General features: G+C 28.2%; 1 protein-coding gene across 2 annotated transcripts in view; it reads left to right on the top strand.

The window, feature by feature from the left end:
* Positions 1 to 16,740, top strand: part of LOC127279202 (prolactin-releasing peptide receptor-like) — a 44,770-nt gene that overhangs the window by 1,747 nt on the left and 26,283 nt on the right. The window contains exon 2 of one of the 2 annotated variants that reach the window (XM_051301430.1): positions 4,367 to 4,612. In XM_051301430.1, the coding sequence (XP_051157387.1) occupies positions 4,367 to 4,555 (189 nt within the window). In that variant the 3' untranslated portion in view covers positions 4,556 to 4,612. Of the gene's footprint in view, positions 1 to 4,366; positions 4,617 to 16,740 lie in introns of both variants that reach the window. The other variant, XM_051301429.1, reaches the window with a different exon arrangement.

Consider the following 16,740-nt stretch of genomic DNA (forward strand, 5'->3'; position numbering starts at 1 on the left):
TTTCTCAGTATACCAAAAATATTCATTCATTCAACTCTTCTCCAAATTGACAATTTTATGTTACGTGACCATCAATAAAAATTTTTTTTCTACTACAGGTATTATTGAATGTTTATTTTTCAGACATTGTTCTATTAAAAGGGACTTTATGTTCAACTTTAGATATATATATGTCAAATGCAATATTTTTTCAGAATTCATATATGACTTTTAATATATTTTTTTTTTATTCAAAATTAATATATTTAATTCGGAAAAAAAAATTTCTTTTCTCTCTATTCTTTAATCTTGATCAATAAATTTTTCTCATCATTGTTGGATAAATTAAACTGAGTCCCGCGTTTATTCATTGATTTATTCTATCTTTATTTAAAATAATGAAAGCCACAGGTTTTTATTCACTAAATTGATATAATAACATGAAATTAAAAAATTAACATTTCCCCATATAATCAAAAAGTATAAAGCAATTAAAGAACAATTTGCCTAAATTATAGTAACGAAATTCTGCATTTCGGTAGCTTATGTCGGTAATCGACAATTAGTAGCAACCAATTATCTCATTATCTGCTTGATGCTTGACGCGATCGTGATATCGACGTAATAAAATGAACCAATTTTTGCCTGCCCATCGAAGCACCTAATGAAAGTGTTAAAATAAAAATCGAAACTTTTTTTTTTTTATCATTTTCAATATTTATAAACATTAATTTTTCTTCTAATTCATTTTTTGAGTTAAAAAAAAAAAATTGTTTCTCTTTAAAATTTGAATCAAACATATATATGATTAAAGTCATACGGATGTACCGAATTATATTGATAAACATATGTGCGGTAAATTTTCAGAAACAAATTTACTTAAAGTAATGTCTGACCTAGTTGGCATCTGTCGCTTGCCTCGTTTTTCATTCTTCATTGTGAAGTTGTAACATGAATCGCTCTGGTTGAGAGGAATTCAATTCCCATTGTGTGTTTGACAAAAACGAATGATCATCCATACAAAATTTTAAACGCTGCGAATATTGAGAACTGTACAATTTATATGTATATAATAGAAATGTTAGAGATTGTTTAATTGTATTTTTAATTATTGGATTGGGTTGGTATTGCTAGGGACTCGAGTCTAGGGAACAGTGTATGTTTGGGGTTGGTCAGCCTGATGAGGCGAGAGTGAGAGAGAGTGAGTTTGTAAGAAGGTTGGTTGTGCTGATTTCTGGCGAGCGTCGCCGTTGATAATTTCAATGAGAAAAATAACGTTTGTGCTTTATATTATTTTGTTGGACTTTGTGTCGATATGTTAAAAAGTAACGAAAGTGAATTGGAAGTATAATTTACATATAAACTGTTCTTCATAGAAACAAGTAATTTCTATGTCAATTTAACCTTACGATTGTATTTTTTATATTACAATAAATAATCATTTTAATCTTCTCTTTATCCAATAAAAGTGGTGTAAATTTATTTGTGACACGTTTGAGAATAATCCTGGCTAACAGAAATGACAAGTTTTCATCACTTTAATTCATCTCGTCTATGCACTTTTCTTTTCCAAATAAAATTCATTGGAATATTGTTTTTCACCAAAAAAAAAAAATAAAGGGAAATTCCCTTTATTTTCCTCCTCCCTTGCGTTTCATTATTTTCTCTTAATTTAAACCATTCTGTATAGTTATCCCAGATAGCACGTAAGCTTGCAACAACCTTGCGGCAAGCTTGCCGCGCAATATTGCCAACCTTGCACGACAAACTTGCCGCAAGCATACTGTAAGCTTCAGATGTCCCACCTGACCCAAGCTAGCATGGTAAGGTTGCTCAGTTAGCCTTTCCGAAAGATTGCAGTGTAAAGTTACTGCAATATTGCCCAGTAAGATTATCGCAAGATTGCTTAGTAAGCTTGCACGGTAAGCTTCTAGAAAGGTTAGTGCAAGGTTGCCAAATAACCTTGCTTTGAACCTAAAATTTTTTTTGTAATGTTTGGTCTAATTAATATAATTTTATTTTATAAATTTTATTATTTAAATTAGACGAAAAATTAAAAAAAAATTTAGGTTTAAAGCAAGGTTATTCGGCAACCTTGCACCAATCTTACTAGAAGGTTACCGTGCAAGCTTACTGAGCAATCTTGCAGTAACCTTACACTGCGATATTTCAGTAACCTTACACTTCAACCTTACGGTAAGCTTACCATGCAAGCTTGGATCAGGTGGGACATTTGAAGCTTGCGGTGCAAGGTTGGTAATATTGCTCGTCAAGCTTTCCGCAAGGTTGACAAATAACCTTCCTTTCAACCTAAAACTTTTTTTATAATGTTTGGTCTACTTAATATAATTTTATTTTATAAATTTTATTATTTAAATTAGACGAAAAATTGAAAAAAAAAATTTAGGTTTAATGCAAGGTTATTTAGCAACCTTGCACCAACCTTACTAGAAGGTTACCGTGCAAGCTTACTGAGCAATCTTGCGATAATCTTACTGGTCAATCTTGCAGTAACTTTACACTGCAATCTTTCGGAAAGGCTTACTGAGCAATCTTTGCAGTAACCTTACACTGCAATATTTCGGTAACTTTACGCTGCGATATTTCAGTAACCTTACACTTCAACCTTACGGTAAGCTTACCATGCAAGCTTGAGTCAGGTAGGACATTTGAAGCTTGCAGTGCAATGTTGGCAATCTTGCCGCAAGGTTGCAGTGAAAGGTTACTGCAAGATTGCTAAGTAAACCTACCGAAAGATTGCAGTGTAAGGTGCAAGATTGCACAATAAGATTATCGCAAGATTGCTCAGTAAGCTTGCACGATAAGCTTCTAGCAAGGTTCGTGAAAGATTGTCAAATAACCTTTTATTTAACTTAAAAAATTTTTTTTTTTTATGTTTCGTCTAATTTATAGAATTTTATTATATTTTGATTATATAAATTAGACGAAACATTAAAAAAAAAAATTCAGGTTCAAAGCAAGGTTATTTGGCAACATTGCACCAACCTTGCTACAAGCTTACCGTGCGAGCTTACTGAGCAATCTTGCGATAATCTCATTGTGGAATCTTGTAGTAACCTTTCACTGTAATCTTTCGGTAGGATTACTGAGCAATCTTTCGGTAAGCTTACCATGCAAGCTTGGTTCAGATACGACATTTGAAGCTTGCAATAAGCTTGCGGCAAGTTTGCCGTGCAAGGTTGGCAATGTTGCGCGGCAAGCTTGCCGCAAAGTTGCTGCAAGTATTACGTGCTAGCGCGGTATTTATTTGAATTTTTCAGTATAGATATTTTTTATGAATATATATGATGTCTGCTGAATAATAAATGACATATCATTGTCTTATGTAAACTTGTGTTTTCAAACTTAAACGATTTAATTTAAATAAACAATTGTAAACTATCATTTAATTCTTAGTAGAGTTATACGTCTTTCAAGTTTCTTCACCAAGAGCCTGATTTATTCACTCCTCGAAATTCAAACTGTCTCTACAAGTTTTGGACTATAGAGTACTTACATCAAGTGTCATCCAAGTTAAATTTTAAAGCCATCTTGTCACTTTATATAAGATGTGAATTATTCAACAATATTCAGTTATCTGAAAATTTTGTTTTTTTTTCTTTAGAGTTTTAATAACTCTTTAAAGAATTAAAAATATTTACAATTTCTCTGCAAAGATGTCAAGTAAAATGTTTTATTTTAACAGTAACATTTATAGAAAAATATAGAAAATTCTGTTTTCCAGAAATAACATTTTCACGAGAAAAGCGTTTTGTTCTTGTTTTGAAAAAGATTACAAGGATTGTGGTTCACTGAATTAAAAGTATTGTAAAACATTTTTTATTTGTTTCTTTTGTATAATAAAACTTTTGAGTTTGTCTCTCTCTCTCTCTGAAAAATGCGGTTAAGATATTTAATTATTTTTTTTTTTTTTAAATTAAAATCGAAATTTTTCATTGAAAATTTCTATTTGAAATGGAAATGAAATTCCCAAAAGCCTTTGTAGCAGAATTATATAATGGGTCATTTTATCCTGTCAGTCATGGTGCTAGACAAAAAAATCGTTTCACAGAGCAGTAACAAAAACCGCAGACTTTCCGAAACGGCCTTGGATCGATTGTTAAACATTACGATGGTCCATTGGGAAAACTGTATATATATATATAATGCGAGAGTAAATATCTTGATGGTGTCATGTTAATTCATCAACATGATATCTCATGGATTTTATATTATCTGACATTTCATCTATCATTTATCATTTCTTTTATTTATATTCAAATTGTTCTATTTATCAAAATTAATATTAATATATAACCCACGCGTATCTTTTAAAGAGTAATATTTATATTCTAAATTGCATGAAAGGTTTTTCTTTTCATTCTAGGTTCTACCCTGTTTTTCAAGAACATTAGGCAATGGTACTTCACGTAATATAGAAGGTTGTAGAAATGGAAATGACACCGTCCAAGAAAGCTTGCTTCCCATTCCAACATCGAAGCAGAATAATACAAGCTGTGAGATGATTTCCTTGGAGCCAGTAAACAGTGAAGCTTCCAAGGATCAACAGAATTAACCGTCCAGGGAATCAGAACACCTCGAAAGAATCTTAACTTCAACATCCATTAGCAATGTAGGTAAGTAATCTCAAACGGGAATTTTTTTTTTATTCATTCTTTGATTTTTTATAAACTCAAAAAAAGCCGATTTTCACAATATTTTAATTAATACCTTTTTTTTCTACACGAAGAATAAATGCTTTTTGTTACGCTATAAAAAAAAAAAATGGTGTCAAGTTTTGTCAAGTGTAAAAATTGGTAAATTTTTGAAAGAAGAAAGACATGATAAAGTCAAAGGAAAATTTTTCAATTCCTTTTGCATATAGATATTATTCTCTGTATGTCCTTTTGCAGTTCACTTGACTGCATTTCTTATATAAGTGGCATTCAAGAAATTTTAGAAACATACATGCGCTTTGTCGTTTTTGTCTTAAAATTTACAAAAATAAGAGGTCTATACCTATACACGCCTTATTAAATATTTTTGAAATAATATATAAAATATTAGAATCATCCTAGATAGCATGTAGCAGCAACCTTGCGGCAAGCTTACCTCGCAATATTGCCAACCTTGCACGGCAAACTTGCCACAAGCTTCAAATGTCCCACCTGAGCGAAAGCTTGCTCAGTAATCCTACCAAAAGATTGCAGTGTAAGGTTACTGCATGATTGCACAATAAGATTATCGCAAGATTGCTCAGTAAGCTTGCACGGTAAGCTTGTAGCAAGATTGGTGCAAGATTGCCAAATAACCTTACTTTTAACCTAAAAAATGTTTTTTTAATGTTTTGTTTAATTTATATAATTTTATTATGTAAATTTTACTATATAAATTAGACGAAACATTTAAAAAAAATTTTTACGTTAAAAGTAAGGTTATTTTGCAACCTCACACCAACCTTGCTACAAGCTTACCGTGCAAGTTTACTGAGCAATCTTGCGATAATCTTATTGTGCAATCTTGCAGTTATCTTACACTGCAATCTTTCGGTAGGTTTACTAAGCAATATTGCAGTAACCTTTCGCTGCAACCTTGCGGAAAGCTTGCCGAGCAATATTGCCAAACTTGCAACGCAAGCATCAAATGTCCAACCTGATCCAAGCTTGCATGGTAAGCTTTCCGTAAGGTTGAAGTGTAAGGTTACTGAAATATCGCAGCATAAGGTTACCGAAATATTGCAGTGTAAGGTTACTGCAAGATTGCTCAGTAAGCCTACCAAAAGATTGCAGTGTAAAGTTACTGCAAGATTGCCCAGTAAGATTATTGCAAGATTGCTCAGTAAGCTTGCACGGTAACCTTCTAGCAAGGTTGGTGCAAGGTTGCCAAATAACCTTGCTTTAAACCTAAAAATCTTTTTTAAATGTTTCGTCTAATTTAAATAATAAAATTTATAAAATAAAATTATATTAATTAGACCAAACATTACAAAAAAAGTTTTAGGTTCAAAGCAAGGTTATTTGGCAACCTTGCACTAACCTTTCTAGAAGCTTACCGTGCAAGCTTACTAAGCAATCTTTCGATAATCTTACTGGGCAATCTTGCAGTAACTTTACACTGCAATCTTTCGGTAGGCTTACTGAGCAATCTTGCAGTAACCTTACCTTACTTACATGCACCAACCATGCTACAAGCTTACCGTGCAAGCTTACTGAGCAATCTTGCGATAATCTTACTGGACAATCTTGCAGTAACTTTACACTGCAATCTATCGGTAGGCTTATCATGCAAGCTTGGGTAGGGTGGAACATTCGAAGTTTGCAGTAAACTTGCGGCAATTTTGCCTTGGAAAGTTGGCAATATTGCGTTGCAAAGCTTGCCGCAAGGTTGCTGCAAGCTTACGAACTAATTAATTATCAGTGAATATTATTTAGGGCTTGAAATTTTCTCTTAGAAATTTCTTACAGAAATCAATTATCAAATAAAAATTCGAACAAATAAAAATTCTATGAAGTGAATTTTCAGTTATATAAAAATTCTGTAATATAGAAAATGGGTTTGTTGAAAATTATGCAAAGTACTAATTCGAACAATAATAAAAATTCGATAAAATTAAAATTCTGACTAATGATTTTTAGAACATAATTATGCGCCCCAAAATAAATTATATTTTATCTCTGTTTGTTATAAATATTGAGATTGAAATACCCCGAGAGGAAAAAATTGCAAAACCGAGAATAGAATCGTCGATATAGAAAAATACCACTCTTAATCAAGATATAACAATAATAAAATTTCTATATGAGAGTTTGTAAAAATGAATACTAGAAATTAAACTCTTTTTTTTCGAATTTTAGAAAGTAAATTTTACTTCTTCACGACATTTGTTTTTTACTAAAAATAATAATAATGTTGTGTATAGTTTACTGGCTTTAGGAACATTTGTAATTTATAATTAAAATATAAATTAAGAGATAATAATTTTAATTTACAAGAAATGATTTATTTATTGCCATTTCATATATAACAAAAAAAAATTAGATAGTCTATATGAAATTAAAATAAAGTAGGTCATTTGTGGACCAGAGCAGGAAGCATATATAGTATAACTCCAAAGAGCTTAATTTGAATATATTTCCAAAATTGAACATCTTTTTCATCCACTGAAATCGTGAATGCATAAAATTATTCCATTTTTTTTTAAATGAAATAGCAGATATGTGAAAATGTAAAAGTAAATCAAAGAAAATTTTAAAAAAATATTTGAAGAAACTAAATTTATTTAATTGGAAAAATCAATGCTTTCCATGATGAAATTTCTAATTGGGAAATACAATTTACAAATAAAAAAATAATGCATGCAAATATTGAAGAAAATTAATAATCAACGATATGAATGCGCATATATGACAACCGCAAGAAATTAAAAGCATATATTCTCATATAGTTTAATGTGTGATTATTAATTATTGAAACTTGCAACAAATTAGAAAATGTGAAAAGAAGATTATTTTTAAATGATATTAATTATATATTTAATTTATTCATTAAGACTCTCAGTATTTATATAGATAAATTTATGTTCCTTTGAAAAAATGAATAAGGGAGTTTTCAATTTATATTTCCGATCCCTCCAACCCCAAAAAAAAAGAAAGTTATTATCAATATTTAGATAAACCTTTAATCTGACATAAATGAGATTCATTTGTGGAGAAACACACTGCCATTCTCTCTAATATCTCCCGCCATAGAATTAATCGTGAATCTTGGATGGTATATTTTAGAATGAATAGTGGATTTAGTTGAGATAATTACTTTGATGGGCCCATTTATGAATACAATTAGGGTAGATGTCACCGAAAAGTCATTATGGACATTTATCAATCTCCTATATAATATTATTATTATTATATTCCTCTTTCTCATAACCCTGAGAAATTTACTGGTATAATCAAAATTTATTTCATGGATTTAGAAAATATTTGATATTTTATTGCATTTATAGAAATATCTATTTAAATTAAAAGGTGATTTGAAATGATTTAATTTGATTGGTTCACGAAAATTTGATTTATATAATATCCCAATCAAAAATGTACTACTGGCGCAGTACTGGCACCCAGTATTGGCGCCAGAGTTGGCGTAACTTTGGGATGATAACATTTTACCAGTATTGGCTACCAGAGTTGGCACCAGTACTGGTAACCACTGCTGGTTCAGTACTGGCCGAGTACTGGCAGTTTTGTAATTTATTGTATACGAAAAGAAAGCTTTAACTGTAACACAGATAAGTTTAACTCCAGGTAATACTTTTTTGGTATACTTAGGAAAAAGTGTCTGAAATTTTTAGTAACCCAACACAAATTAAATATTAATTAAATTAGTCAACTAACTAATTAATATTTTATTATATATAAAATCGAAAACACCAAGAGTTTTTATTTTTTATTAAGTATAATATATATTGCAAATTATTATTTTAAAAAATCAAAAAATAAATATAAAAATATGTTTATTATAAAACCAAAGTTCTGAGAAAAAAAAAGTATACGTAATTTTTTGTAGGTTTATAAATTTTCGGGTAAAAATTTTTAAATTTAAGTTTTTTTCAAAAGTATAATATCTATTTTTAATCACATATATATATATTTGCATCAAAAGGAATTTTTGAAAAACTTTTTTAAGAAAATAAAAGTTGTTTTTTAATTTTTAACAAGTGTTGTCAAGAAATTTTTTTTTTTAATTTTTATTTTAAAAAATATTTAAATTTTTTATAAACAAATTTATTTATTTTTAGTTTGATCGTTTAAAATTTTTTTTTTTTTTTTGGTTTATTGCATATCTGAAAACAATAAGAAAATCTTGCAAAATATTTTAGGCTTGATCTCAGGAAAGTTTTTGTTTAAATAATTTTACCCACAGAAAAGCAAAATAAAATACATTTTAATTTTGAAAAATAAAATCAAGGTGATAAATAGTATATTATGTGGCAAGCACGTAAAGTAGTACTTTTTAGGTGAGGATGTAATTTTCAGTACGAGCTGTCGTTAGTGCGACGTAGGTGAGACGAAGGCGAGCTGTAGGTGAGCCAAGTCGAACCGAAGTCGCACAGACAGCGAGTATTGAAATCATCCGAACCTAAAAATTACTACGTGCGAGGCACATACGCTATTTTTTTCGCCATTGTTATGAAAAAGTGAAACAATTTTAAAGAAAAAAAAATTTATTTTTTAAAAGAATTTATTTAAAATTAAATTTTAGAATATCACAGTAAACTTGGTTGTATCTTTTTTTATTGCAACGTTTTGATGCACATAAGTTATATCAAAAAGAGATCGTTTTGTGTATCATTTTTAGAAATGATACACGAAACAGTCTCATTTTTTGATGCAAAAAATTTAATCAATTTATATCAATCATGGCCGAATTGAATCGACTCAAAATCAAACGAATTTTTTTCAGATATTTTGGTAATAGTACAATTGCGGAGACCATTTCACTATTTAATTTGAAAATGAAAATAACAGAAAATCAAAGACAATGTGCAATTCGATAATTAAAAAGTGACAGCTTATAAACATAACCTAAAATGCATGAGAAAAAATTTGTCGATAAAATCAATATAGCCGAGCTTTTTAGAAGGTAGATGGCAGCACTTATCTATTTTCTTTCTTTAAATTTTTTCTGAATCGTTTTTATAAAAACCAAAACTGCCATCTACCTTCTAAAAAGCTCGGCTATATTGATTTTATCGACAAATTTTTTCTCATGCATTTTAGGTTATGTTTATAAGTTGTCACTTTTTAATTATCGAATTGCACATTGTCTTTGATTTTCTGTTATTTTCATTTTCAAATTAAATAGTGAAATGGTCTCCGCAATTGTACTATTACCAAAATATCTGAAAAAAATTCGTTTAATTTTGAGTCGATTCAATTCGGCCATGATTGATATAAATTGATTAAATTTTTTGCATCAAAAAATGAGACCGTTTCGTATATCATTTCTAAAAATGATACACAAAACGATCTCTTTTTGATATAACTTATGTGCATCAAAACGTTGCAAAGATTTGATGCAATTTTTGGTCTCAATTTGATACTTTTAGGAAAACTGTGATAGTTTATGCAAAAATTAACAACTGCCTAAAAAAGACTTTATGGGACAGTTTTCTGCCTAAAAAAGTCTTTTTTAGGCAGTTGGCCCAAACTGCCTTAAAAAGTGCTACAGGCACAAAAAAGACACTTTTTCATGTCAATGGCAAAAAAAAATTTGTATAAACAAAATATTTAAACAAAAAGATTCATCAGGTTCACTCTAGAATTTTTTGTAAACTAGTATTAATCAAAAAGAAAATCTATTTGAGCCAGTACTGGCTCAATATCGGTTCAGTACTGGTTTGCCAGTACTGGAAGGGTGGTACACTGCAACAGTACTGATACAATGAAAATACCAGTACTGGTTCAGTACAGACTGCCCAGTCACGGCAGCCAATACTGAACCAGTACTGCGCCAATAGTGAACTCTGGTATAATACTATGAAATTTTTGGTTGGGATTATAAAAGTTTGTACGACTTTTCTATATATTTATTCATTAACGCGTCATTTATGAGCATGGAGTTATATATATAGAGAGCTTATAAAATAGCTCGTTTCTTTCATGACAGATACAAGAGACTGATTGGCAGATTCGCACATTTTGCGAACGTAGTGTCAATTTCAAGCACCCTTGTCTATATACCAAATAAATAGCTTTCCCTCTTTTATCTAATTTTCATTACATCAGACAGTTTACAATGAAAAAGAAAAAAATAAAAGAATGTTTTTTTTTCTTTATTTATACTATTTAATAATTATTGAGCGTAATGAGAATGCAATAGTTAGAGAGAGAGAGAGAGAGAGATAAAGTATAATGCTTGACTCATCACTAAAAGGTTTTGTTGGTGTACCTGCACTATCATTAAATTACAATTCAAATGGAAATGTGTACAATTCAAGTCACTCTTCACGTCCAATTAATTTTAAGCGCATCAAGTAAAATTTAATGCTTCTTTCAACTCTTTATAAAAATCAATTGAAATGAACTCTTGTATACTGCTTTATTGCTTGTTACTAATTGCTTATCGTGTGCTTCAAGAAGATTGTCAATGAAAATGTGTACTTTAACATTTAGTGTTTCACAAGTGTTTCACAAACATAAAAGACAAGATGAAACTCATGAAACTGCTCGAATTTTCAGATTTTACGCCATACTATATAATATGATACCATATTGAAACCCATTTCTTCATAAAAACATTTCATAATTGATGAGAACAAAATAAAAATTATTAATTATTGAAAAATGATTTACAATATTTGAAATTCCTTAATGAAAACTTGCTCTGAGGGAAATAATTAATAGAAAAAAAATATTATATTTTCGCTTCATATATCATGACAGAATAAGATTTGTCAATTCTTTCGGAAATGTTTTCAAAATAAGATTATTGGACACTGAATTCATATGTGAAAAGTATATATTTTTCAAGGGCGAAAAAAAAGTGATTAAAAGAATGAATAAACATTATATTTTAAGTCCTCACATAAAAAGGAGTTATTTTGTCCATATAACAAACATTAAATCTTTTCATGTGGGCGTTAGTGTATTTAAACCTCAAATATATTATATACTTGATTGAAGGAAACCTCTCTCGGCTAAGAAGTTTTTTCCCCCTTTTTTTTTTATCCTTGGGATTACCGTAGAATTCTGAGTTAGGTTCACATCAACAATACGAAATATTTTCCCCATGACAAAGACTATAATATGCTGGATTTGACAACTTCCTTTCTGAAATCTTCAAAACTTATACAATATAATCGTTTCAATCATTTTTATAGCTTAATTCTTTAAATCAACTTTTTCACACAATATAATAATAGTTATATATGAAATACTTTGTAAATAAAAAGATCCTTTACTTTAAGACTCTCTTAAAAATAAATATATCGAGAAAGAAATAAAAATAACAATTTGTGCTGATGAACGAAAGAGTCTATTAAGGTCAGTCGAATTTTATTCTAGGACAGAGTACTTCTCACGAATTGCAATTTTTACAGAATTGGTTGTTTAAATTCTTCAATAATTGCTATAATACTTTCTCTAAAAATAGAACAAAAATAATGTATTATATCAAACTTTTCCTATCAATGACTTTAATCTAAAGTGATAATAAACTAAAACAGAAGGAGTTAATAGAAAGATAAGCGGATATTGTATATAACCGAAACTTGTATATAGATAAGCTACTTTGTAGTGCCAAAATATACTTGATGAAAAGGGAGCTGATAACAAGTATACATAATAATATTTTTTTTTCCTCTATATAGAACCTCCATGCATCTTTTATTTCACTGAGAAAAATATGCTACACCGAAAAAGAAAATCCTCTTGTTTCAAGAGGATTCTTCTTATTTCAATGCATATTTTCCTCTAGTATATGCTGCAAAAGGATGTGCTCTAGGTTTAAGAGGATTGCCCTCTATGTAAAATTATTCCTCTTAATTTAAGAGGATATTCTTATTTTAAGAGGAAAAAAAAAAATCTTAAAAAGAACTCAAAAATAATAAAAATGCAATCATCTATAGTTTGTATGTCATAGATATAATCTCTATTATAATATATATATATATATATATATATATATATATATAATATTTTTAAGCGCAAAACATATAATTCATTAAATTTGAAAATTTATTTTAAATAAATTTTAAATAAAAATCGTAATAAAATAAAATTTTAAATAGCATATAACTTCAAAATTATTTAAATTTTCTTAAAAATTTCTTTTACCTTCAAAAATAGGCACGTATTGTGTAAGTTGCAATTTTATCAAGATATTTAAAAGATTATTATCCATTTTGGTTTATTCCCTTTTTTCACACAGAAACTAAAACTTTTTCACGCATGATATGCGATTTATGACGCGACGTAAATGATATGACGCAATCATCTTTGCGCATGAGCGACTTTCTATGGGAAATCCTCTTAAAATTAGAGGAAAATATTCTCATTTAAAGAGTAATACTCTTGTTTTAAGAATAAAATTCAAGAGGATTCTGTAAGAGGAATTTTCCTCTGAATACAAGAATATTTTTTTCGGTGTTTCTTTGGCAGAAATGCTATTGATTTAATACACCGAAAAAAAATATTCTTGTATTCAGAGGAAAATTCCTCTTACAGAATCCTCTTGAATTTTATTCTTAAAACAAGAGTATTACTCTTTAAATGAGAATATTTTCCTCTAATTTCAAGAGGATCGAAATAAAAGGACTATTCTAGAGCATTTCTCTTATATTCAGAATAATCTTTTTAGAATTAAAATAATATACTCTTAGAATTTAGAATAATCTTCTATGTTTAAGAATATTCCTCTAAATTCTAAGAGGATTTCCCATAGGAAGTCGCTCATGCGCAAAGATGATTGTGTCATATCATTTACGTCGCGTCCTAAATCGCATATCATGCGTGAAAAAGTTTTAATTTCTGTGTAAAAAAAAGGGGAATAAACCAAAATGGATAATAATAATCTTTTAAATATCTTGATAGAGTTGCAACTTACACAATACGTGCCTATTTTTGTTAGGTAAAAGAAATTTTTAAAAGTAATTTTTAAGAAAATTTAAATAATTTTGAGGTTATGCTATTTAAAAATTTATTTTATTACGATTTTTATTTATTTTAATTTTATTTACGAAAATTTATTTAAAATAAATTTTCAAATTTAATGAATTATATGTTTTGCGCATAAAAATATTATTAAAAATAGATTTAGTTGATTTGATTTGATTTATTCAAAAAATTAAAATCAATTTCAATTTATTTATACTCAAATAGATGTAAATCATGGAATAACAAATTTTATTACTTTTAATTTTATAGATTATATCTATGTCATACAAATTAGATGATTGCATTTTTATTATTTTAAAATTCTTTTTAAGATGATATATTCCTCTTAAAATAAAAGTATCCTCTTAAATTAAGAGGAATAATTTTACATAGAGGACAATCCTCTTAAACCTAGAGGAATCCTCTTGAAACAAGAGGATTTTTTTCTCGGTGATATAAAAATTATTGTTTCAAAATAGAATTTGTAAAATATTTTATAGATTCTGCAGCATACACTCAGAGAAATGGTATATTTGTCTCCGAGCCTACCAGCTCATTTATTTGTTGCAAATATATTTTATTTCATTGAAATAAAAAATTTATTTGAGGCAAAGAAAAATTTATTTCTGACAAATAAAACTTTTATTTACGCCAAATAAATAAGTTAGTAGGCTCTGAGACAAATATACGTTTATTTAACTCAAATATATTTTATTTGGTTCAAATAAATCATGTCTCTGCGTGTATACTTTTGAATCAATAATTTTTATATGGGAGAAATGCTGTTAATTCGATAGCCTATTTTTCTCAGTGTTGATATAAAAAATAAAAGCTTCTTTTCTCAAAATAATTTAGAATATGAGTCAAAATTATTTCAATTTTTTGTTTTTTCAATTATGACAGTGAAAAGATATAATAATAAACTTTTTGCCAACTGTATCTCTGAAACGGAGTTTGAAATTTAATAGTTAATGTATTAAATATCAAACAACTTTTAATCGACCATGTTTTACCTCTATAATCATTTTATATGGAAAGGGATTAATTTTAATTAATTCTCATATTAAATGTTGATGTATAAATCATGTAAATACTTTATTCATATTTAAAATTATTAATGCCAAACATTGTTTCCATATTTTTTGAATGAAAAGATCTGCTCTAATGATTTTATAATCATGTTAACGCAGAAATTATAATTTATGCAGGCTTATTGTTTATTTTATATACAAAGAAATTTTGACATTGGAAAATCAGAGTTTGAGAGGGAGATATATATTTATTGATAATTTAATTATAGTTTTGCCAGTAATGTTGACTGTCTAACTGTGTAATATAATTTATAATGATAGTAGCCAAATTTAATGACATGTGGTTACACAACCTAATTCAATTATTTGATGTTAACGTAACATGTTGTTATTCATACATATGGGGCATTCCACCGGAAATTTTCATTCAAAAATTATTTTTTTGCCCGAAACATATATTCTTTTTGAAATCTATATGAAAAATAAGAAAATACGTATTTTTTTATATAAAAAACTGTTTCGGGTAAAAAAAAATTTGGAATATGTATGTAAAATTGAATTCATGATTTTGCTGTCAATCAACAAAATTTTTAATAACATTTGTAAATTTGAAAAAGAATTTAAATTTAATAGAGAGCAGTAAAATTAAAAACAAAAAGGAATTTAAATATTGCACATTAGGTATATATGTGTTTCTTAAATTAATTCTATTTTTAGCACTTTATTGAGTTGTAAATTCAAGTTGCGCGAATAAAAAAAAACAAAATGTAGAGATTTTATTTTCTTCTCTACACGTTTTAATTATAATAACTCAAGCTCAAATATCAAGTTTTTAATTTGGCACTACTCGAGTTTTACCATGAAATGAAATTTTCTTTGAATCCTTTATAGCTTATATTAAAAAAGATTTTACTTTCAATTAATTAAAAAGTTTTTTCTAAACATTTTATATGCTGAAAGAATATTTTTTTTTCTGGTAATAAACGCTCTTTTATATGCAAATTTTTTTTAAATGTTGATTTATTTTAGAAAAAATTTTTGTCTTCCTGTAAATATTAAAACTTGAAAAAAAAAATTTAGCTTAATTTTCCAAATAGCACAAAAGCTTGCAGCATCCTTGCGGCAAACTTCAAATGTCCCACCGGAATATTAAAAAAAAATTACCGATATAGAAATCTACATTACCATCAGTCGGTAATGTAGATTTCTATGTCGGTAATATTTTTTTATCATGCTACAAGCTTACCGTGCATTCTTGCGACAATCTTATTGTGCAATCTTGCAGTAACCTTAATGTCTTCTATCTGTGTTAATGATTTTCTTAAACCGCATCCAATTTTTGACTTTTACATATAAATTTTGAAAGACGGCCCGCACTGAAATATAATAAATTCTATATACTTTGAAATATCACAATAGATACACATTGATCCATTGAGTCGCAATGTCGCAATATGAGTGTTATTAATCCAATTATTGTTAAAACTAATTATTCAAGTTACTCCAGAGAAGGGGTTTCACGCTTGGCTTTGTATTCAGGAAATTGATACTTGAGAAACAATGTAATACACTGACTTATTGTACTTCTTATACAATATAGATATAGTACACCTTGAAGGGGTCTTATAATTTGATATTCTCCTTGCTAGCAAATTATTAAGTTACAAACTAAATCTTAAGAAAAAGAAAGCAACTCAATATAATTGACAAGTTATAAAGAAATGTAATTGAAATGAAAAGGGAATAAAAAAAAAAAAGATTTATTATAAATGTAATTTTCACGTCGTAGAAAATGATATTTTTTATATTGTGCGCTTGAAATTTTTTTTTTTTTTATCTATTTTTAATGACAATATAATTGGTTCTAAGCGGAAAAAATTTAATACATACATACACCACCGAACAAAGTTCATTGCGAATTCAAATTTACTCTGAAACTGACAATTGCTTGCTATGTATTTTTTTCTCTTCTTTTTTTTCACAAAAACAAATTCTCCTCGAATTTTTAATTAATTTTAATGAAACGAAGTGGATAATATTACAGTTTTCATTGAGTAGAGGCAATATTCAAAATTAAA

Source organism: Leptopilina boulardi, unplaced genomic scaffold, assembly GCF_019393585.1.
Source record: "Leptopilina boulardi isolate dan_hultmark-lab unplaced genomic scaffold, ZJU_Lbou_2.1 LbouV2_214, whole genome shotgun sequence".
Taxonomy (NCBI): Eukaryota; Metazoa; Arthropoda; class Insecta; order Hymenoptera; family Figitidae; genus Leptopilina; species Leptopilina boulardi.